Here is a 26276-nt window from a genome sequence, read left to right on the forward strand (position 1 = left end):
CCCTTGCGCTATACGAGACATGGGTGTAATGTCCTCATAAATTGCGATATATGCGCATAATATGCGGAATATATGCACTGATGGAATGGCATAATATTTGCATATATACGGAATATATGAGGACATTATACCATTTATATGCACCTTTTATGTACATAAAAGGTGCATATATTCCGTATATATGCAAATATTATGCCATTCCATCAGTGCATATATTCCGCATATTATGCGCATATATCGCAATTTATGAGGACATTATACCATTTATATGCACATATTATGTACATATTATGCACTTTTTATACCATTGTGGTGGCATAATATTCGCATAATATTTGAATATTATGTGCATATTATTCACTTTGTGCTGTGTGGGAAATTTTGATTAGAAATTGTATGCTCTAAAAGAATGAGATTTCCCACTTACAATTAGTATAATGCTTTTTAATCTTCTTTCTGCAAAGTGTAATGGTAAAACATACCCTAGTAGCACCAAAAGGATTATATCTGTATATTTTTAAGATCTTAAAAATATATCAAATCTGTATATTATACATATTTTATACATGTCTAATGATCCATGGTCCTTGATGTATACCAGAATCTTTAAAATATGCAAATAATATCCTTACGGTGTAACCAGGGATCATCAGACATTTATAAGATATGAATAATATACAGATTTACGACGAGTTATACGTATGTAATCTATTTAAAATCCATATTATGGCCGCAGATATAATACTGTAATATCAAGATATTATCTGCGTGGTAGAGGACATTTGCATACATTTTATACAGATATAATATGTATACAGTGTATACTATGATACAAAGTAAATCTAGATATAATCCTTTTGGTGCTACTAGGGTATCTATCTACCTCCTTCAGCTCTCGCATTGAAGTATGCTCCGCTCATTAACAGAGACCTGACTATTTCTAAATGAGCAACTTGTGCCCCTAAGTGTAAGGGTGTAACATTTTGATCCATTTTGGCATTAACATCCGCTCCATTCATAATAAGAGTTCTGATCACCTTAGGATCACAATATTGAACTGCTAAATGTAAGGCTGTGCATTTATTTTGACTTTCTTTTACATGTACATTGGCACCGTGTTTTATCATAAGAGTAGTCATCCGATCACAACCCTTCTTTGCTGCAAAATGTAAAGGAGTCCAATTTGTATGATCTAGAGCATTAACTTCTGCCCCCTGATTCAATAGCCAATCAACCACCACTACAAGATCATTGATTACAGCAAAGTGTAGAGGTGTAGTACTTCTTTCTGTTTTAGCATTAATGTCTGCTCCTCAAGCAAAGATTTAACAATTTCTAAATTACCTCCATATGCTGCACAATGTAGAGGAGTCCACCCTTTTGTATCTAGAGCATTAACAACTGCTCCATTTTTGATCAAGAAATTCACTATTTCCAAGCTATTGTTAAGAGTCTTAGATTTGATTATCCTAAATATGAAGAATATGCTTTCTATTGTATAAGTATTCCTGCCTCTAATGTTGACAGCAAGAGAGCATTCTCAGCGTACAGCAACATTATGTCTGATAAAAGGACATTGCTAAAACCAGAGAATATGGAGACACTAATAGAACTATATTTTTATGAATAAAGTCAATTTTACTTATTGGCAGAATTGTGGAACGGAAAGAACCAATAATTTATTTTACTTCCTATTTCATAACTTCTATTGCTGTATTACTCAAATATGCCTTAGTGTCGTTTTCTTTAATATTACATAAAAATTTTCAAAAATATCTCTTACCCTGAATGTTTAATTGTGCTTTTAAATTATTTATCTGCTCTACCAATGGCCTATAAAGGGTTAAAGCATTGATTGTTTTTAGGATATATATTAACAATAGCATTAACCCAATATAAAAAAACAGTGGCGGTGAGCAACCATTCTTAATCTTAGGGTTGCTTCTTTTCTGCTGCTCAGTCACCAACTTTTCCTCTGGACGGCCACAAGCATTATCTGAGGAAAGCAGTTCCATCTCATAAACACCATAATCACCTCCGGCAGAGCACTCATTGGCCTGAAAGATAGAGAGAATCAAGGTTCATACATTTCATTAAGGATAACATTGCCATCCTTATATAATCCATTGAAAGAAAGAGATTACCGCATCATTTCCTGAACTGGGTAGTGTGGATTGGTCTCTTTTTTGAGATGAAGTTTCCGCCTTGGCCTGCAGAACAGAGATATCTTTACTTGGTGGACTCTTGGGAAAAGTTTCATTATTTAAAACTTCTTTTTTGATAGTTCTGCAAAAAATTCATACAAAATAACATAGTTAATCCATGAAAATTATGTAATCTCATTTACAGAGAAATGATGTAACAAAATTTATAAAAATCGATTTAGTTATATGCTCAAATATACGCGAGACTAAATTAGCACGAAAGAAATTTTCAAAATGACAATTCCTGGCAATTGCTGCAAAATAGTCAGCGACATATTTTCATGGAGTCATCCGCAAGTGTAGCTAATGAAAAAAAATCCTAACAACAATATCAATTTTCTTAAGATAGGATTCAAACCTGGATCTCTCAAATTAGAGAGTGATTTTCAAGGCGAAATAAATGATAGGTTGATTGTTCAGAGGTTTTACACAGGTTTATATATCCAGAGTTACTGCTGTTTTCCTATCTAACATCCTCAGAGGATTATGAAAGATGCTGTGCTCAAGATTGTCCATGATACCTCCTGGTGATTCCTCGAGATGCGAGTTAAATTCGTTCCCTAACCTTGCTCGTAAGTCTATTTGCTCATATCTCAATGCAGTTGTCCCCTATGAAATTAATTAAAATACCATTAATTCATTCAAGCCCATAATATGCTACCACAATTGGTTTTGTTATGTGTTTTTCAATAAGAAAAATGAGCATATTAATAAATGACAAATACTCGATATACATAAATTATAAAACCAGTTTAATCCCTTTACATTCCCTTTTAGTAAGTATATTTGTATTTTAGTTACTTAAATGTAACTTACACAATACTTAAATGCAACTTTATGCTTTGATTTATTCACTGCTTTTCTCTTCAGTGGTCTTTTCCTTTTTTACTGTGTGAAGTACGGCAGTCGGCCGTTCCTCGTGTCTCAAATTTTGCTAGTATTTCAAAGTGAAACTTCTCTCGCTCGACGCTTCATACCTCAAATACCTCGTACATCAGGGCAGTCATTACACCTGTGACGAGCTAGCAAATGCACTGCTAGCATTCGATGGCTTGCATGGAAACTTATTCGGCAGTAAGGGGGCGTGCATTAAGCTGCTGATGCCAGTGGCTGGTTCAGAGGCAAAGCTGCCATCATTCTTCGCGTATATCAGGCCATCAAAGAAGGGTAGTTGTCTATAGACCTCAGTTTCAACAGTGATTGGATATTGGGGTGTCTGTTGTTCACAAGCTTAAGCAGGATGAAGGCAGGCATAGTAAAGGACAATATTTAACATGGCATCTTTCTCAGCCCTGAGGACGTTACATAAGGAACCTAATAAAATGCTGGCAGCAATGGAGATTTTAACTCTGAGTAAAACCATAGAGTAAGTATATACATACTTACTCAATGGTAAAACCCTTCAGAGTATACATACCATCTGCCTGAAAAAACCTGAAGCAGTACACAAGGCAAATGATGTTTCCTGTGTGAAATTATCTCACATTCAAAATGATTTACAATGATTATTTCAGACACTAAGCTGTTAATTTAATAAATTAATTCTTATCGAATATAATTGCCCAAAATGTAGCAATCAAGTCATGAGAATGCATGTTTTCACGTTTCAACAAAGAAACACTGGGTCACACTATCATACACAAAACACATATGCTGAAAAGAGACCAATTTATATTATTCTCCGTCATTCCAGTCCGGCTATTCCACTCATCGTATGGCTGGGCGAAAAGTCAAAATCAGCCATGACTATGGCTTCGGGGTATACCTATAGCTTCAAGGGATTCTCATCTGAGCAAAAGGCCATAGGTCAAGTGGTAGCAGGAACCTCAAGGCTGTAATATTATGACCTCTCTAGGAGGCCCTTCTAATGACCATATGAAATAACATTTCATGACAAAGGAGTTATAAAAGTAATTTAAGAAAAGTCATCAACTTTACAGCCAATGTTTAAAGAAAATATTAATATTGTGAGGGAGCACATGCAGATTCAACAAACATTGGCTAGATATATGTAAGAAGGATGTCAATTGTACCTTGAATGAAGGTCAAGGGATATGTTTAATGTGTTTGCACGTGGAGATGATATTTCCATTTAATATTTCCACACGCAAGAGAGGAATTGAGTGGATGGATTTAGCGTTTGTTCATAAGCATCACAAATAGTGTTTATATGTATGCTCTTGTGAAGTGAACGGAGGAACAGACGTCATTTGTTTTCACTGCTACATTTACTAACTGATCTCTTACTTAATTGTTTCGACAAGCTGTAACTGAAAATATTAAACATTTCAGCACAGACATTTTCAGATTGAGGTGAGGACCTTGGAGATCTGAACGTGACATGACCAATACTTCTGCAATTGATAAAAAAACTTCCATGTTGAGTTTTACGCCTGCGACTTCATTGCAATAATGAACTGTGTGTATCCACGGCACTGCAATAAAAGCGATTTGAATTAAAATTGGTAATTCAAGAACACATATTAACTTGCTATCATTTCATGTAAAATACAATGCAGAAATTATGCTGATGTCAAAGATGATGTAAGTAAACATAAAGCAAGCTGCAAGAAACTATGACTTATATAATATGCACGGGTAATAGGGATGGACGGATCCAGGATTTTTTTCTGATCCGGATTCGGATCAGATCCTTAATTTTCGGAGCCGGATCTTTTGGATTGGATATTTTCGGATCCAAATGCATTTTCAAATTCCTGCTATTAAATGAAGTAATTACTCAAGTTTATTCTTGGTATATAGGTACTATCAAAGGAATGATTTTTAGATTTGAATACACATTTTAATATTTTAATAAATTAAAAATCATTTTTACAGGCTTTCAAGTTGTTTTGAAGTCCGGGGGGCTCGGACCCCCCAAAATATAAAAACATAATAACTTTCCTTCACAAAAGGAAACAAAATGTCGAAAAATCATGAATTTACAATAGATTTCTATGAAAAATGAAGTTTTTTTTCAATTATGAAGGGTGTAAAATTAGTTCGAAACCCTCTACTTTGTACTCTGTTTTTAAAAATTTTCCACCCTGGTTTTTGAACCCCCCCTAACGAAATTCCTGGCTATCCCACTGCCATCGACTGAATTCAAATCTCCCTCAGGCACATTTCCCCTGAATTTAGTCAATTTCTCATTGCATACCGACTTGGGTTTCACCCGAATACATCAACACACATGTGCGTTTCATCCGAAAAAGCTTCAGTATGGTGAGGTGGGTTTAGCATTTCCTTGCGATAATTTCACGCCACAGTGCACACACTTGGCACACATTGGTTCTCCTTATGTCAATGGAAATGTTTCTACACAATGAAAGACATTTTTATTAGTATATCATTAAATTGAATTCCAACTGTGCAATCAGCAACACAATTAGCAGTATTTAAAAAAGCATTAATGTCACATGCGACGAGGTGCTCGACCTCTCAGCATGAGGAAGGGGAGGGCAGCAGAAGTGCATAAAGGAGAGGTGGAAGGGAAGGAGCACACTTCCTCCGTATTTCAAGCAACGAGGCTACAAATGAGGCAGTCAAGGACGAACAAGTCAGATCTTGCTTCAGTGACGTCATTGCCTCCAAAGCGAAGCCATGCACGATACGTGATACATGTAGTTGGCTTTTCCAAACCTTCTCTACTAGTTTGAGGGGTTAGCGCTGCGGTTGTTTCTTTGAAGATTGTGCTGTTTGGACAATGTTGCATATTAGTATAGTCTAATTGTAAATAGAAAACTTAGTGGCAATCAATTAGAGCAGAAAAATAAACAGAAGCATTGTCAGGAATGCGTCGCGTTCGGTTATTTCTTTTTTAAATCTCGTGCATGTCAACCATTTTGTCGAAGCCATCGAGACATCTTCGGGCCCATAGAGTCACTCACCTAGCATTTGTTGTCTAGAGAATTAAAGCAGCTAGGCAAAAAAAGATCAGTTGGTGAGACAGGGTAGGGTTGAAACACGCTTCAATTGTTCTCGTGTAATTTGATATTTTCCTTAAAAGACAATGATTTATTGTCCATGTGATTACGGAAACAAAATAAAACAAGAGAGGCACGGGGCTGATACAGACTACCGAGGGTGGTTTTCTGAAATCTGCGAAGTAGATACTTTTGACGTGGTTATTATCCTTCGGCGCATAGATTCCCCCAATGATTGTTCAATCTCTTAGGAAGAGTCACACTATGTGCCAGTCGTATTTTTTCTTTTTTATTTTCCACAGCTGAAATTCTGCTATGTAACCTCTGCATGAGCTTTCAAACAAAATGGTTCATGAGTAGGACAAGAATCGCAGGCAAGAAGAGAAAATCAGAACTCTGACCACCCTGTTGGATTCACTGAAGCTATTATTTAAAATTTCGGATCCAGATCCGATGTCTTCCGTGACTTTGGATTCGATGTAAATGATGAAGGGCAATATCCGCAGATATTTGGATCCGAGGTATCCGATCCGACCATCCCTAATGTTACTATATGCAGCAAAAAAATGAACAAAGAAGCATTCAATGCTAAAAATTTAAATGTGTTCCCCAGTCATACGCAATTGCTTCAAGCAAAAACTAAATGTTATCCTTCACCAGATCATATTACAATCACCGAAACAGGATCAGCTATCAAATTACAGGGACTCATGGATCACAAAGCGAATCATTTATTGACTGTACAAGAGTCAGTTTTAACGAAATTATCACCCAACCAAATGTCCAACGTGACTTCGATTTCAAAGTGGGGATGTGAAGGTACCTCTGGATTTTCTCCATACAAACAAAAAGTTCCATTCCAAGAATTTGACAAGAGTGTGATGTTCAGTTCTTCAATAGTTCCACTGCAGTTATTCACAAATTCTAAGTCAAAAAAGAAACTGATAATCTGGCAAAATCCCCAGCCGTCATCAGCAAGGTTTTGTATACCCAAGCAATTTTGTTTTGCCAGGGAATCTAATATACTTGTAACAGAACACATAAAGCACATGCAAGACCATATTGATAACCTAGAGCCGACAACATTTGAGCCACTTCATCCCAGCCTTGAAGCGCCTGTGCGTGTGTCACATCAACTGTGTTTGACAATGCTCATTGGTAAAATATGTAACATTCTGACAAATATAGCTTCCAGCCAAAGTTGTAACACTTGTAGTGCAAGACCCTGTAAAATGAACAACCTGTCATCAATCAAAGGAAAATAAATCAAGAAGCATTAAAATACGTTTTGTCCCCATTGTATTGCTGGATAAGGACATTTGAGTGCATCTAACATGAAGCTTATAAGATAGACGTAAAAAAGTGGCATGTAACATCAGAAAAAGATAAGAAAAATGTCACTCTAAAGTAGCTACAAATTCGAAAAGACTTAAGAGAATGATGGGATTGGCTGTAGACCAACCAAGACAAGGCAGCGGTACATTGAATCATGGCTACTCCACCCGTCCTTTTTTTGAAAATCCAAAACTAGCGTTCAGAATTACTGGAATTGATGCGGATCTGATTTTTCGTCTGTCCGTCATTTTGAGGGCTCTCTCAAGTCCCTATGAAATAAATATAAAATCGTTCGGAGAGTATACTTTAGAAGTGGCCAATATGTTTTGTTCCTTGTACAAATGGTATAACATGCCTGCGTCCCTTCACAAAATTCTCATTCACGGATCGGACATTATTAAAGCCGCACCCCTCCCGATCGGACAATTTTCTAAAGAACCAATAGAGGCTCGACACAAGGACAGTAGACGATACAGAGAATTGAATACATGCAAATATCTTGAAAAGCATGCAATGAAGACTTACTGCATATGCTTCTATTATCATCCAAACCTTTAACATCCAGCTTACAAGAAACGCCTGTTAGGAAAACTGGGAGCACACCTAAGGAAATATTAATGCTATTCCAGCCTCCTGCAGATGACTCTGAGGTATTTGAAATGCAAAATGAAATAAATAATGATGATGATGAAGGAATAATTTAGATAACACATGAAATATTGAAAATTTAAAAACATTAGTTTTTATTTATGTATTACCTACTTGTAAATTCATACTTATAGCAACTACCTAAAGATTTCACTGCTTTCAAAATGAAATATTTTCCTGGTGTAACTTGTGAAATCAAACAGAAAATCGAAGGAAGCTCGCACATGTATAAAAATTTTCTACTATTTATTCAAAATCAGAACATGCATAATTTTAAAAAAATGCTAAAAATTGACCTCTGAAGGATATGAAACTGATAAAATTGGATTCCTCAGCATAGAAAATCCTCTTTATTAACAATCAAACATGAAATGTCAATCATTTATAGACTTTTCTCCAACAATGCATCGTCTGGGAACCACTGTGTGTCGGTTTCAAACCAGTTGGTACAGTTCCCACTCCTTCCCAAACAGGGAAAAACCGAGTATATCCTAAGTTCGAATCCATGTGATGTGTCACCACCAATGAAAGAAAGGTAGAAACAAGTGAAGGCTTATTGGCATGCAGTTAGTTGTTGTTGTTTTAAATATTTTTATCTGTGGAAATTACAACTTACAAGGGGAGACCACGTACCTTGCTCCGCCTTTTTCAATGCCGTATTTTTTATGGCCTTCGGAATGGTGAACACATCCCTGAACTAGTAGTGGTTCCGTTGAATGGGCCTTAGTTTGGCTGTAATTAATTAATTTTCATGCGGTACTTTTCACAACCCGCATATAGTGTTATGATATCGCACCCGTCCTCAGAAGGGTCAGGTGGGGTAGTGGTTAGCGTTTATGGCTACCACCCGGGGGGCCAGGGTTCAAGTTTCCGTGATGACTTTATATTTTCTTGTCTTCATTGTGATCACACGGCGTCAACTTTTTCATTAATTTTAATTGCGACAAGCATAGACATAAGACTATTTTTTTATCACCATTATGACGTTTAGGTATTTAAGCAGTGTCATTTTCAACGCGGAGAAGTGATGGCTCCACTTTCTACCTAAAAACATAACGAAAGATTAACGGGGGGCTAAAGCAGTGGCTTTTTTTGGAAGAAATGACATTTGTTGGTGCATACCTTGTTATTATATTGGAAGGGCTACGGAAGATTTTGAGAAGCGACGAGCACAAGACACATTTGGTGTAATTGTTGCTTTTAACCCTCTAGCGGGCGCGACTGTTATTTCTTCACAACCGGGCGAATGGCGTACTTTTCCCATGTTATGTGCATATATGATAATACTCGATTTTTGTTAAAATTAATCTTTATTTGTAGAAATTAGTATAATCTTGTACATTTATAGGTGATACAGATATATAGGTACAGAGGTGGTATACGGCCGGTCGCCCGGCGTAATGAATACGCCACGTGTGACGGGTTCCTCTTGCTGATCTAAAAAAAATTAGCTACAATACCTCGAACATTGAAAACTCGCAATATAGACAGTCAAAGTACATTGTAGGAATACACGAGACCATTCTAGCCCAGAATGTACGTACGATGTTGAAATCCTTGGCTTTCGAAGATTGACGTATTTTATACGCCAGCACGTCCGGTCCAGGGTCATAAACTTTTATTTCATCCTATTTATTAATGAAAATTATATTTCGGAATGGTTCTTTTAGCACATAGGTACTGTGTAAGTAAACTCCCTTTGGAGTAAAGTGAATTACAAGTGTTCGAGAGATATGGCATTTTATATTCGTTTTGTGTTCTTATTAATTATGTCTGTACGCATGTTGTTGGTCGCCGCGAGCCTATAATGCCATGTGCTCTTGCAAGAGTGGTTTCCATTTTTAATGTGGAAGTTGATCAGTATAAGCAATGAAGAAATTAACAATTTGGCGCACACCAACCCTTGCTTGTGTAGTCGTCGTATCTCCGTGTTTGAAATGACACTGCTTAAATACCTAAACGTCATTATGGTAATAAAAAATAGTCTTATGTCTATGCTTGTCGCAATTAAAATTAATGAAAAAGTTGACGACGTGTGATCACAATGAAGACAAGAAAATATAAAGCCATCACGGAGCCTTGAATCCTGGCCCCCCGGGTGGTAGCCATAAACGCTAACCACTACCCCACCTGACCCTTCTGAGGACGGGTGCGATATCATAACACTATATGCGGGTTGTGAAAAGTACCGCATGAAAATTAATTAATTACAGCCAAACTAAGGCCCATTCAACGGAACCACTACTAGTTCAGGGATGTGTTCACCATTCCGAAGGCCATAAAAAATACGGCATTGAAAAAGGCGGAGCAAGGTACGTGGTCTCCCCTTGTTAGTGTTAGATTACGATAATTGATATTGGGTAACTTGTAAACAATGCTTATGTAATGTGTGGTAGTAGTGCTCTGCCTACAGAAGCGAAGGAAACAATATTAAAACATCGAAATATAGTTTGCATGTGAGGGAGATTGTTGTTGCTGGAATAATTTGCTGAAATTGTCTCTGAGATCGTATTTTCTTTTTTTAATATTGGTACCGGATATAGCTATTTATTCATGATTTGGAAATATAGTTGTCACTAAGTAAGTTCCGTTTAAATGTCATCAATGGACAGTTATGCAATCAGCACCGTTGCAGATGAAAATCACATTCTATGGAATGTGAACGTATACGTTTTCTATAGAATTCAAAAGCAAATGTAAATGTTATACTAGAGGAACAAGTGAGGAAATTATTATTAAAATATAGACCTGGGAGATTAAAAGAACTGTCATGTCGAGGGAGTTTAGAAATCGTGATTGGGTGAAATATAGGTAAGTCGCGCATTCCAAGTGAGTAAAATGATAGCATTCCAGCAAACCTCAAATGAATATCTTCTTTTATCATCAAATATCTTCTTTTATCATCAAGAGAATCAACAGCTGATGATAAAATGAAATAAAGTTGTCTTTTGCAAATGAGAGTAAGTGATAACATATTCGCAGCAAACTTCAATTGTAATTATAGGCGGCAAACCTCATGTTTATAAACCAATATATAATATATATGTCAAGGTAATCAATAGTTGATGACACAGTTGAATATAGTGGCCTATTCAAAGGATGAGGAATATATAACATTGTGGCAAACCTCATATTTACTCGTTGATGAGGGAAAAACAAAAAAAACATGTACAATGTGCAAGGAGGAATTCATGAAACTCACTAGTCAGTAGCCGTACGGACACCTTTTTGGTGTTGATTCGGCTACCGACGATCTCCCGTTTTCTTGTCGGTGCCGCACCAATCGGGTGCACCCAATCAGTGCAGACAGCATACAGAATTGCACGACGAGTCGGTGTGACGTCCCACCCGACGAATATGGCCCCAGATCACTGCCAGTGGTGCAGCGAGGAGGGGGGTGTTTGGGGGATAAACCCTCCCCCCAGCGCTCAGAGAAATTTTTAAGTTTAATCCATTTTACTTATTTGGATCAGTACTACCCATAAAATAGAGTTCAGATTTATCAAATATCCCTCAGAAAGCCGTAAATCTCGCCATTTTGAACCATTATTCTTCAATTTTTTCTGGAGGAGGGCCCCCGCAACTCCTGCTTACCCTGGTGGGTATGCAATACCCCCACACCCGTAAGTATTAGTATTATTATTATTATTATAGTATTCTACCGATTAAGGTAGGTTTCCATGGAGTACTAAAGAGGTGATCTGGGAGCCTCCCTTTCCTTCTATCACTGTCTTCTTTAATTCACTGTAAGTGGATTCTCTTTCAATCTAACTAAAAATCCTATTCTTTTCCTTCCCCTCCCTCTTTTCCCCAACCCGTAAGTATTAGTTACGCCTAAAACCCCCCCTAGCCTTAATTCCTAGCTGCACCTCTGATCACTGCGATATTACTTAAGTCAAGGTATTTAATTATTTAGTACAGTTAAATAGTCTAAATTATATCCAGTACTGATTTTTCTTTAGTGCCAGCAAGTTAAATTCAAAATGAACTATAGAGCAAAATAATTTGTCGCTAAATAATAATATTTGCGGTTTTTTTGTAGAGCTGGTTGCATACGTTCATTGCTTCGCCATGATGGATGACATATTAAGAGGTCACGAAATTTAACTTTGAAAAGATTTTCCGTATGTAATCAGCATAAGGATATCGAGGCACCCTTTAAACACCAAAATCTGTTTAAATTTAAAAATGAAATCGTCACCCGGAACATCCAGGATTTTATCCGCCGCAAGGAATGTGATTACTACCTAAATGTGAAAATTGTTATGGCTGACTCACGCAAGTACACAAGTGATTGCACGCACTTTTTAAGCGAGAAAATTCACTACACATATAGAGTGACCGATTTGCCACCGAGAAGATCACTATATAGTCTTTCCTTGCTTGATACTGATTTTTAACTTACGTCATTTCCGCTTGCACTGATTTCATTTGCAGATCAACCATTTTTCTCACTTTTTCCTCAGGTAAGGCTTCATCCAACTGTTGTAGGATTCCCTTCTCCAACGTCTCTTGATCATACACAGAAACTGCAAGTTCTTGCGATTCTGGTGCCTGAGGATGGAATAGGTACGATTCAAGAATAAGTCATATTCTCCGACTAGTCATTATTAAAACAGCATTAAAAGATAAGGCCAACCATATACCCATACCTGTTTTGCTATCGGAACACTCTTGATGCTGTTCATGTCATCTTCAGAAGTGTCAAAATAGTCGGGGGTACATTTCAATGACATACTAGAGGAACATTCTCTCTCTACTGTCAAAAGAGGTTCTGGGGCTCTGTCGGGTCCGCTATCACTCATAGGTAGGTCGTATGATGTGCCTTCCTCGAGGAGGCTCAGAATTCTTGAATATACCCCAGGGTCCTTGGTACGCAAACTTCCCACTAAATTTTGAGTTTCATTATGCACAGGCATACAGGCGCTTTCGCGGTTGATAATGTCTCTCGGTCTGCAAGGAAAAATGTTCAAGACACTAAGTGCTCACGCCAGCGTTTCTGGGAGAACTGCGCACTGATAGCGAGTTTCCTCAAGACTCGTGGTCCATTGCGGTGGCCGTTGGTAGAAGAGCACCGATTGGCTGCCGGTGTCCAATCACGTTGTTTCATTGCACCCATCATTTGGAGGGAACGAGCCTGGCGTGGTAAAAGCAATCCTTCCCCTCCCCCGCGGAAGGTCTGATTTTTGCGTCGCCAAGTGACAACGGAAATCCCTCGTGTCCCGTGAACACCCTCTCCTCTGGGGAAAGCTCTCGCACACAAGGTTTCAGGTTTCAGCGCTGTTGATTTCAAATCGCAGTATCCCAGTATCTGCCTCTTACCCAGGTTATGGCGGCCTGAGGCCCTGAGTCGAGTAGCCGAAACGTCATCAAAGCAGTGCTTAATTTTGGCCGGAAAGGCGCTATGGAACCTCTCAAGAAAAATGGGGTCGTGTCAAAAAATGTCATCGCTTTTTTATATTAGTTTTAACATGATTCCATTAAGTAACTTTTAGTAAAAGTTATAAAAAATAGGAATTTTTGGGGGAGGCTTATATTTGAAAATTGTGTGCATAAAATGTGTTGGCAGGCTAAAATTTTATAAATAAGCACTCGCAAAACTGTGTACAGGCAAGAAGTTTTGAGAAAATTTGAATGTATGCTGGTGGGAATCAAACATCTGTGACTTGGAACACGTCAAAATATGTATCTACTCAATAAACCTTGACAGTAATGTTCTGGTGCCATGTGCGTATTCGGAATATCAGGATATAATGTGCAAATTCCCGCTGCAGTATGCTAATAGCTTGGACGGCGAGGTTACTTAAGTTAGGAGAGTTGGAAATGCGAATGAAAGAAATAAAGAAGTAAATAGGTATACCTATATAGTATACTGTAGACCCTGTAGACGTTCATAATAAGTGTGTAGATTCGTTAAGGGTGTTTGGGATCAGTGGCGAGGGGGGTGGTCTGGGGGGTCCAGACCCCCCTCCTCTCCGCAAAATATGAAAGCACAATTACTTTGAATCACAAAAGAAAACCAAATATTGAAAAATCATGAATTCACAAAATATATCTTAGAAAAATGAAGCTTTTTCGGTAATGAAAAGTGCAAAAATTAGTTTTGAACCCTCTACTTAGTACGTACCCTATTTTTTTTTAAATTTCCCCCTAGTTTTGGACCTCCTCTCCCTCCCCCCCGAACAAAATTTCTGGCTACGCAACTTTTGGGGATCATGCCGGAAAATGTTTTTTCAGGACTCCGCGATTATCATTGTCAGTTTGTCATGCTTGCAGATTACAAGATCCTGTATCCCCGTATGATACTTGGAAAATGTAGCGTTGGCTGAGCAATATTGAAATCATGTTATATAAGCCGTAATGGAAAAAATACAAGCATCCCGAAAAACAGTATTTTATGTTGCTTGGGTATTACTCGGCTCTGTATTGATATACAGGAACGAATCAATGTCTAGAATAACGCTACATTTAATATGTATACGTCAAAATATTCTCTTAGCGTGTACGTGCCTCCTAATCGGCGTGATATTGTTCCGCGTAATCAAGGTTCAGGCCTTCGAAAGCTTACCTCGATGCCGGCGACCAGATGTTCGTGTTGCCTTCGCTCGGAGAGGTTTTTTGTCCACCCTCTTTAAATTGCCATTTATGTCGATCAGTGGCGTAACTAGGAATATGCGTTCGGGAGGGATTAAAATTTGGGCTTACCAGGAAATTCAGCGGGAAATCATCACAACGGGGAAAACAGACAATAGTTTTCAATATTTTTTATTTCCCTGAGGCTTTGGGGTGTATCTACGCCCCTCATCCCCCAATAGTTATGCCAATATCGCCATGATATGATATCGCCAAGTCATTGTGCTCCATCGGGTACTTTCCATGATGCCGACTTCAAAGTCGCTTGGAGTGACGCCAAGCAGCGCCGAGTCAATTTGCTTTGAGCAAGACTCATTCCTGTGGTTCCTGTCCATCCTTCCGTCTCTGGAGGCGACCTTATCTACCCTCCTCCTACCCTTTCATCTCACGCCCACTACTGTGGCGTTCGTCGTCACATGCCGTATCTCTGTCCTCGTTAAGACTCGTCAGCAATCCGCTCACCCTAATACAGAAGGTATCATACTGCTTCTTCCCCGTGCCTCGCTCTCTCCCTCGCTCAGATATCTTCACGCGTCACTCTCACCTTGCGCGTTTCCCGTGATCCTTCCGGACATTTCTCGGCCCCCCTCACACTGTGGGTTGAAGTCGAAAAAAATTTGGCCAAAATTCACTCTAGGTTTAATTATTGCATAATTCATCATCACTGGGCAACAATCCTAGGATTGGTTTGACGCAGCTCTCCACTCAGTTCTCCTATCAGCTAATCTTTTAACACCTACGTATTTCTTCTCTTTCACATTCTTCTTTACTTGTTCCATATATTTTGTTCGAGGTCTTCCTTTTCTGTACTTGCCTTCCCCTTGTCCCTCGACGTTTGTCTTCATCAGGCCATCATGTCTCAAGATGTGGCCTATAACCCAGCAAACACTATGAGTTGCAGCAACGTTGCAGGCAGGTTGCACGAGGTTGGAGAGGTTGCAGGGCTGTTGAGGTCTCTTTGCAACGTCCTGGCAACGTTGCAGACAGGTTGCACGAGGTGGCAGAGCTACTAAGGTCTCTTTGCAACGTTGCAGACAGGTTGCTTTGCAACGTCCTTACAACAATTTTCCCTCATTCATTAAAATATGAAAATATTGAGTTAAAAGAATAGGTAATAGTTCTTGCGCTAAAATGAGGCCAAAGCTTTAAAGTTTTTAATTTTTGCTGCCGATTTCTCCCGACGTGTCGAAAAACTATGAATGTGTTGAGCTTTACTCAGAAAATGTACGCATATTTCATCTCCTTTCGTTTTGGTTGCTATAGCAAATGTTCCATACATGGAACGTTTGTATTATCGCCGATTACGTATTATTGGTATGTTGTGCTTATAAAATTATTTCAAAATGGGAACTGCTCAATAAAACTACTTGTCTAAAATCCTTACTAAAATTTAATTTCAGATGCTTTCCGTTGCAAGCCCACATTAAAGGAATATGACTATAAGCACATAAAGGAGAAGGCAATTGACTGGTTCAGGCATGCTGAGTCAAGGCATCAGAGGGTGGAGGAAAGGAAAAAAATTGCAAATAAGGAATAATAAAAAAATTTCATTTGAAACGACACAATTTAAAGTATTATTTATTAAAGGTTGCATCACGTTAAGCTTCTGGTTGCGAAGATTTGTGAAAACGTAGTAAGGATTAAATTTTGGCAGTAAATTAGACGTTTTCACACCGTTGCATGAAAGTTGTTTGCCCAGTTGGTTGACGTGAGACGTAGCTGCAACGTTGTGGCAACCTATATGGTTCACAGAAGGTTTCGGGCAGGTTGCAATCATGTTACGAGTCACGTTGCAAAGATGTTGTGAAGACGTTGTGAAAACGTAGTACGGAGGACGTTTGGCAGTAAATAAGACGTTGTCACATCGTTGCATGGAACTCCCAGTTGGTTGCCGTGAGACGTAGCTGCAACGTTGTGGCAACCATTATGGTTTACAGGGAAGATTGCTCCGTCTTCTTGTTAAGCCCGTATGACACTTGCCAATTTATTGGCCAATAAATTGGCCCAATATTGGTAAAAATATTGGGCTTTACGCATCGTATGACACGTACCAATATTTACACCAATATTGGCCGTTATAGTGTTCTAATACCCCACTAGAGAACGCCACATAACACAAAATGACAAAAGAGCATCTCAAGACGCAGGTTAATTGCCAATGAGCTACAGAATGGGAGGTGGCATAATAATTGTAAATTTAATAACTATTTCGAGGGGCTGCAAAGATATTCTCGAATTGCTCGAAATTTCATTCGGGTGAGTTCCTTGAATGATGAGAGATAGGCAATATGGTGATCTCATAGGTGAGCCAAGATAACGTAGCGGCTCGTTTTGGCTGGAATATGTTCATCGAAAAAACAGAGATTGTGTCATCAATTGGGACTTTCACCCGAAATTTTAGCGCTCAAATCATGAAAAATAGTTTAATAATTGTAAAATAAACAAAATATAGACGCTATCGAGGAGAAACACGACGTTTTTATTCATTAAATATCCGAAATGTTATTTCCGAATTACCCACTTTAGACAGTTGATGTTTGTGAATTTATATTCTCTCAAAGTACACATTAATTATTTGAGCTATTTCATGGGTTGCTATGCTTGTAAAGTTTTTATATATGATATTAAAATTCCGAGGTGAAATGTTTTGCAAAGAGCTTCTAGTTTTGGCCACTAGGAGTCGACAAGACTGAGTTCTGATTGGAGATTGGCCTGATTGGCCTCGAGAAAATAGAACCTGTTCTAAATTGTAGATTGGCCAAGAAATTGTGCCCAATATTGTGAAACTGAGATTGGGCTAGAAATTGGCGTGTGTCAGTGGGTACACAATCCAATATCCAATGGATTGGCCAATAAATTGGCAAGTGTCATACGGGCTTTAAGGTTTTCATGAGGCTTCTCTTCTCTCCTACTTCTCTAAGGACTTCCTCGTTACTAACTCGGTCGATCCATTCGATCTTCATCATTCTTCTATAGCACCACATTAATCAAGAAATTTTTTCGCGGAATGTGTATTGTAGGGATTCAATGAAAGTTATTTAGGATGATTTAGTCCACAATATTGCTTGCGAAGGCAATAAAAATTTAAAATAGCAAAAAGTTCTGCGAGAACCATAATAGGGTAGTTTCCTTCATCAAAGAAAACGAAAGGCATTGATTGCGATTCGTTACCCACCATTAGTGTATTCATAATTTACAAATTATTTGGTTTTTGAAATACCGGTTTAGACGAATGGCAAGGGTCAAATTTTATCCTCATTTGAAAAAGGCCAGATTGGCGCCCATGCGATTCCACTCCGCATGACGTCACAGGGACCTAGTTTCTACAGGTGAGGATAGGAGTTATACATCGTCTGAGGTTACCAATGCATGCATGAGGCACAGAGCTCAGGGAAACATGTCTTAATAATCACTTATTAAAACTGGCTAAGTTCGGAAAGTTTTCTTCGTTTGATAAGGTATTAATAAACCTTTTTTAAGCCATGCGCTACCATGCAGCAAGGTACTCAGCTATCCGCTAGCATCCTGCGACGTATCAGCGCTAAGCCTCGCCTCAAGGTCACCTCACCGGGCAGGAGGGGGAACCAGAAATGCGTCGCACGGACTTTTTCCCATCATTCCTAATTACGCGTCGCGTTTTCGCGCGCTTGGAACTTTTCACTTTTCATTTAATCGCGAAAAATAGATGATGTCATTTAAAAATCTAAAAGCGTGAAATACGTGCTCCAGGAGTAATAATCTTTCGATTAAAGCAATAAAAAAATAATAGGAAACCACCCTATTGTCGGGGGCAAGTCGTTTATTTGATAAGGGAAAGATATAATTACCCTACTTCTATTGTTAACAACGTGTAACGTATCTTATAGCTTTATATAAGGCGATGGACGATTGAAAATTGCTATTGAGTCTTTTAAACTTGAAATTTTGGTCATTGAAGCGTAGTAATGAAGAAGAATATAATTAACGAATAATTTTATTTCTGATTGCTCAAAAACAAAGGCGCGAATTCTGAGCCGGAGGATAAAAACTCCTCTCATAAAATCATTTCACTATTCAGTTGAAGACCTCCTCTGGCATTTTTTACTCCAATTGCGGTTAATACACTTCTCAAAATTACTGAGATGCTGGTAATTGGGTCCTCCGAAATTCCTGGAAGTTCATGGCACTCTATTAGGATTATCGGTTACTAACAGTTTTCCATGTCACGCAAAAATAACACAAACTCATGATTAAGAAAACCCACCGAGTCGACAAGTGAATTACATGAAGTAAAAATACTGTTAACATTTCCACTATATTTTTAAGGCAAGTTTAATAAATATCAACTTAAGACCATTTTAAATTTAAACTTCCAATTGCTTACATTAGAATATTTTTCGGAATCAAATGCTCTATATATGTCTTATCATATTACTGAAGGAACTTTTAGAATTTACCTGAAATTTCAGTTGATAGCGAATCACTTTCATTGTATCCATAGCTGGGCAACTGCACTGTGAATTTTCTTCGGCACAAACTTTGACAAGGAACACTGAAGGGAGACTGATGTTGAGCACTCGGCTGGAAATTAGCGAGCCAATCGCATAGACGGCATATTTTGGTAAATCTCAATTCGTAGAATGGCAAAATTTTCACATGTTCAAAGTAAAATAACAAATCTGGGCACATTATGGGGTGACGGCCGTGGACAATGGCCTAGGGGGGCGCGAACCGAATGGTTTATTGTCGTCCGAACGCAGCTTCCGCGCAAAAACCCGATGGTAAAACAGCCAGAAGAGGTACGTACCGTGCAGACACCGCAAATTATAATAAATACGTTCAACCCATCTAAGATTTAGAGAAAATTCAGTTTCTCAAATGGACTGACAATGTGACGCTTAGCTCCCGAGTGCCTACCCCATGTACTGCGGGTCACGGGGCGTAGAATCGCCCGACATCATATGGCTTTACCACGAAATAACCGTAGGCGGCCAAGTTGGAGCAAGATTTTTCTTTTTGCGTCTAATAATATAGACTTCTCTCTAACTCTTGGTGTAAATATCTCAGGAGTGGCAAGCGGCGGTAACTATTTTCATCCTAGCATTGGGTAAAAATTAACGTAAAATAATGATATTTTAAACATATCGTAAATTTATTAAAAACAATGAATCTTACAAAATTTCGCTCTTAAATAATTAATAGAATGTTATTATAAGTAAACATCCTCAAATTTTCCGAATTATGAATCGTATCCCATTGCTTGAAGAACATATATTAAACATGTTCGTAAAAATTGCGCTCTTTAGATTTTATAAATTTTTATTTGATTTTGGCGGGCTATAAAATTAAAAATAATATTTTTTTTAAATTAACATAATTATTAAATTCCCCATTCCCATTTTAAAATAATGATACGGTATTCCTGGTGCGAAATGAAATTGTCGATATTTTGATTTTTGGCCAGCTTTTTTCCATTTCTGCACACTCTGCGTCGTTACAGATATTCGGTCGAGTGGTAGGTGAAATCTGGCGCGGTATTCAGCGTTTTGGTTCAGATTAATGGCTACCCTCGGAGTAAAAGTTAAGCAAAAAGAATAGAGTTTATATTACTATTAGTGATGGGTCGATTCCAAAATTTTATCGATTCCGATCCCGATTCCGATTCTGACATTTCGATTCCGATTCTACCGATACCGATTCCATCGACTCTGATGCCATAGGCTCCAAGAAAAATATCACTTAATTCCAGGCAACAAGAAAACCACTTTAAAAAATATTACTCTGTGAAAGAGTCGGTTGACAAAAGCATCTTTCAAATAATCACTATGTAATTAAAATATAATAGCTCAATTTCAAAACAGAACATACCTGAGTACAGAAATTTTCATAGCTGTAATAAAGATTGCATACTACGTATATGAATCATGTAATATTTGGCCCTTTCAAATTCTCTAGCAGAAAAACCAATTATTCTACATGCTAAGCCAGCAGGTTTTGACGTCTCCATGTTACAGTATTACTGCCTGCCTGAAAATTGCCTTTTGCTACACATGTGTGTTATTGGGCAAGTACTTTCCCACCAAAATTGCAAGATTTCGGAGACTTTGGAATTTTTATTAAAAATTATATCAACGATTTTTTGGATCTTGAATCTTCATGGAATTCAAGTGGTCGAAGCGAACAGCTATAGAACTAAACTTTAGTTTTGTAGAGCCAAAAAAAATGCTATGCTTCTCACGTCATTTAATCAACCTTAAAATCTCTTGCTTTTTTAAGTTCAAGAAAGAAACTAAACGCTACAAATGAATATCACATCGGACGGTCGCAGTAATAAAAAAGGCTAAAAGAGCCTTGTGGTGTGAAAACTCCCCCTACCGCGCGACTCACCTCGGCGAAGGTGGAAAGGGAAAAAGGGTATCGGTTGTTGCCTTTCACGGAAATAGTTCTTTTTTCTCTCTCTTAAGCATGCTGACTTAATCTCTTCACTTTACTTCAATACCCGAGGCATATTTCTTATGCGTGGGATGGTTCCAAAAAATACCCAATCCTCAGTATTTTCACTCGAGTAATGCGCTAAATGGTCAAGTCGATCTATATATAATCCTTTTTAACATCCTCAGTTTAGTGTTTTAAGTCAATAAAGACGATTATCTATGCTTTAAATGACGATTTTCAAGACTAATGTTTTTAAAAACTTGAAAAATCGGCCTCAGTTACCGAGCCTTAAAGTTCCGCAGCGTGTAGCTCATCAGGCCGTGTCCCAATCCACGGTTATGCACCCTTCGTGCCCTTGGTGACGTCACGCTCAGGAAGTGACGTCAGGGAAGGGTCGTCCCAATACGCGTAGTGCAAGGGTTTGAAGGGCGTGAGGAGTGTAGGCCACGAAGGGCACGAGAAAGGTACCTACGTGCCCTTCGGCGGTCGACGATACAAAAGGATCGGAGATCACCACCCCGGCAGAATGTTTTAAACACCTAAAATTATTCATACCTGTTTAAGTGAATGTTGTTGAATCAAATTTACGGAAGTTTTCATAATAATTATAAGGAATAAAGTTCAATAGTAGGACAAACGTCCGCTCCGTGATGGCTGGCGTAATGGCAATGGTGTGTATATTCGTGTCATCTTAAAAAGTTAATCCTGTTGAGTAATTTAAAGTTTTTTCTAATATATCGCATTTGCTGCACAAATAATAAATGAAGATACTATTTTTGAATTGCGTCTTCTGTGCCATGTGCTATTACTCTCATACTGTGAAGTTGGCTCGTTGTTTTATGGCTTACAGGCATATATTACAAGCCACTTTACATGAGTAAAGTATTTTGCAAAAAGTGATAAATATTTAACAACTTGATGTGAATGAATGTGGGACCTAAACATTATATTCACCGTAATTTACATTCCCATCTCCGAATCATGTGCTTCCATAGTGGAAATGTTCACCCAATTATGAGTTCATCAAACTCGGAATTTTCGTTGGTTTTATTGTAAAAACGTTGTAAATGAAGGTACTTTTAGTGCTTCCGTTCATGAGCATCCATTTGGTGAACAGGAAGGGGATTAAGTGTCAAATTTAGGTTTATTGTCGAATTTAGTCAAAAAATTCGTTGTTATCAGAAGCAATATAAATTCCAAAAGCTAGAGATTTAAGAAGGTTATTTTTTATTATCCCAAATCATGTATCTCTTCATTCAGTTGAACGTAAGTTCGTATGAAGCCAACTATTTATCTTAATTGAATGGAATACTGAGTGAAGGCTCTAATCGTGAATTAGAAGTATGTTTTAACTAGCTTTTCATTAATGTAAATGGATCATGCATGTAATTCTTCGGTAGCGTGTATTCTCATTTTGTTCCACTGAACTTCAGTTTATGTCGATGCGGATTATGTGGTACGAGGTTATGTAGCACTTGAGTAAACCTACTTAACGATCAAGGTTACTATTTGTCATCAACTTTTAACAATATATCAATCAAGTGGAGTGGTTTCTGGGGTAGTGGTACTGGATGGTAGTGATGGGTCGATCATGAACGATTCGATCAAAAAGATTGAATCACTAGGTGAATCAAATGACTCATGATTCATTTCGTTAAACAAGTCGATCATCAATCATCAATCACTCCGACTTCCGGTTTCATATCAATCATCTCGGTTTCCGGTTTGATTCAAATTTTGGAACGACCGATGCTTAATCTCTTTTAGTCAGGGCAGAAATAGTTGTGATAAAATTAAATACTATGTTATGAAGAACTGAATACTTGTGTAATCTTTTTCTTAAATGTTTTCCAGCAGTTATCAGTATTAATAACACCAATACACGTAAAAGGAAAATATTAAAATGACTCCTGTAGGAGAACGTTAAGAAGTAGAAGTTAAAGCTGGTTATATTTTATTGTGCCGTTCATAAAATTATCCTGTAGATCAGATTCATGCATAGTGTGCGGTGTATTTTGTGTTATATTTTGATCAACTATAGTTAGAAATTATTTTATTAGTGTTAAGAAACTGTGGCAGTTTCGCCTTCCCAAATATTTTCATGACACTGCTTCCTTCATTTTTGCAATCTATTTTACTCATCTAGGAATTCACAATTAAAATAGTATATGAAATGATAATATGGATAGCAATCAGCGTTACCAATGCTCTTCGCACATGAGGCAGTATTTATTCGATTATTCAAAGTGATTTATTACATCCATTGATTGAGTCTTTTCGATCTTGATTCCTTTTGAGTCTTTTCGATCATGATTCCTTTTGAGTCTTTTCAATCATGACTCCTTTGAGTCTTTTCGATCATAGTGATTGAATCTTGATTTGAGTCTTTTCGATCATAGTGATTGAATCTTGATTTGAGTCTTTTCGATCATAGTGATTGAATCAATTGATTGAATCACTTATGTGACTCGAGTCAAAATGATTGAATCACTAAAATGATCGACTTTGCCCATCACTACTGGATGGTGAAATGTTATATCACTGCATATATTACCCTTTACGCCGTATTTAAACTTAACGTCTTTACTGATAAACCTCACCATAGTCTATAAAATTAGTCGGATGTTACATTTCATGGCATTTTAGCAAGCCTTTTATTACACCAAAGAATTCTTTTCATGTGATAAGCATAAGTAAATATTTTATATTTATAACTTATTCTTATTAATACTTAAACAGCACATGCATGCTCCATGATATGTTGTATTTAATCGTTATCTTCCTACTGTAATAAGGACGATTTAGAAACGATTTTTGCAGTAAAAAACATTTATTATGGTTGATTTTGCACAAAATCAGCATTTGTGGAAACCGTACCTCATTTGTTTATGATTCACACAGTAGCCAGTTTCTTCCTTGGCGCTAGCGTCGGTTGAAAGAGCACGAAGTGCGGAAAATTTCCCAAGGGCGGATAGGGCACAGGGCGCAGGGTACACCCTTCTGGATTGGGAGTTGGGACACGGCCTCATCAGCCTTGACGCGCGATTGAAAAATCGCTCATATTTCCTTCGTCGTAAACTTTTTTTTCAAGATTTCTTATTAGTACTCTTTAGAAATCTCTACTTTATATTGTGGTTCAAATTTTCCGAGTTATATTTTTCGTAAACGAAAGATAGTGTCTACTTTATGTCAAATTTCACGTGAAAAACGGGTCGGCCATTTTGCGTTGTAAAACCCGACAGATGAGAGCCAAAATCTTCGAAAGTCAATGAAAGTATAGGCAAAGCACCAGATCAAAGGAATGTTGCGTTTTATATTCCATAAAACTCACACCAACGCAAAACCACTTGGATAAATTCAAAGATTTTTTTGAGGAAAAACGATATCTCGCGTGGCATTGAAAAATTGGTCATGTTTGGGCCTCTGTATCTCTCTAAGGGTTCGTATTTATGTGAAATGGCATATAAAGCAATATTTGGTAATGATTTATAAGTATTTACGCTGAGTTTCAAGTCTCTATCCCCAAAAAGGTCATATCGGACTTTATTCCAGCTTTTTCCGATTTCAGACCAGTGTGCGCCGGGTAGGAAGACGATCGGCCGCTGCGGCTGGCGTAAAGGTATTCGGCGCCCACGTCGACAACTATATAGTGTATTCGGCAAGCTGAAACTACCAGGCCAAGTCATTAGAATGACTTATCGGCTTTAAAAACTGCATTATTACATGAGTTTCATGATAGCGCTTCCTGTCGGCAGATTGCTGGAGCTACTAGCCTCGAAAGCACTGTAACCTTAACTACTCGACTCGACATTCGTTATGCGACTCGAAACGCTCGAGTCGAGTACCAACTACTCGATCGACTTGAATTTTTGAGTACTCGCACATCCCAAGAAGATATGTGTTTTGTTATTACGATTACGTGGCGCGAAAATTCAAATGACTGTTGGAAACGCGGTCGTTTATTTTGTTGTTTGAAGTACTACTGGAATCGGGATCGATTTTTCGCCTTGGCAAGTACTCGTTTTCGATTCCGGTTCTTGGCCGAGAATCGAGGAATCGAAGAATCGAGGAATCGAACCGACCCATCACTAATTACTATATCAGTAGAGCATTTACGGTAATAAGGGTGCTCTAGTAGGTACAGGGATGGCAAGTGAAACGAAATGAAAATTTTTCGTTTCGACCCGAAGAGGAACGAAAATATAATGCCTATAGGTTTAGTTTCGTTCCCGCACGAAATTAAAATCACCAAGGAGTTTAGTTTCGACCTGGGACGAAACTTTACTCCCGGGAATGAAACTAAATTAATCGAAACTCCGCTGCTCATAGTTAAGTTTCGATCCCAAAAGTTTGGTGGAGGCAGATAAGAGAGAATAGCTTATACCCTTTACGTTGGACCAGAGAGGAGGAGTCTTCGGTTTGACATACTTGTGGAGTTGCGCTTAAAAATCGAATGGCCAGTTTGCGTTCACGTAAACGCGTTTGGCAAAAAAAATGAGTCCCTATTGAGTGGTAAAATATGAGTGTCTAAGATGAAGCACGTGGTCCCTCCGGTACGAAACATTATTTGGGTTTATTTACGTCCCAGAGTTTTACTTTAGTTTTAACTCCGATTTCGTTTCGACCCTGAGTTTAGTTCCAACGGTTTACATCCATTTCGTTTCTACATTTCGCGGCCGGGACCGAAACTAATGAAATTTTACTGGTTTTGACTTTCGTTTAGTTTCTATTGCCTACCTGAGATGGTACAAAGCAATAAGCGAAAGATGGGGCCAACATACGAACTACCAACTAAATTATTGTTAGTATTAAGTGGGCATAAACGTCTTGGAGTATAGCTCTAATAATCATATGGAAAATTGTTCCTCTGCTTTTCGATTCATATTTTGTTTAATTCTTCTTGGCGATGGATGAATATGATTATATTAAATTTATACACGAAAGCATGAAAGATAAAAAATTAATATATTGCATAAAATAAAAGGAGAGACAAGAATTTTGACTTATCGTAAGCATTATAAATGGGGAAGTTAACTAATGAAATGATTTAAAATGGATTTGATTTAAACTGTGATACTTCTTTCTTAAAGTTAAAGTTGCAATTGAAGTAAAAACA

The 26276-nt window shown here is 37.9% G+C and overlaps 2 protein-coding genes across 2 annotated transcripts in view; one reads left to right on the forward strand and one right to left on the reverse strand.

Moving 5' to 3' along the window:
* Positions 1–26276, forward strand: part of LOC124154651 — a 238672-nt gene that overhangs the window by 19397 nt on the left and 192999 nt on the right. The window lies entirely within an intron of this gene.
* Positions 1435–13121, reverse strand: LOC124163545. The gene is made up of 4 exons (XM_046540521.1): positions 12766–13121; positions 12519–12667; positions 2145–2286; positions 1435–2057 (listed from the first exon to the last, which is right to left on the reverse strand). The coding sequence occupies exons 1-4, from the start codon at positions 13030–13032 to the stop codon at positions 1767–1769; spliced, it is 849 nt and encodes a 282-aa protein (XP_046396477.1). The 5' UTR covers positions 13033–13121; the 3' UTR covers positions 1435–1766.

Source organism: Ischnura elegans, chromosome 1 (assembly GCF_921293095.1).
Source record: "Ischnura elegans chromosome 1, ioIscEleg1.1, whole genome shotgun sequence".
In the NCBI taxonomy this organism is placed as follows: Eukaryota; Metazoa; Arthropoda; class Insecta; order Odonata; family Coenagrionidae; genus Ischnura; species Ischnura elegans.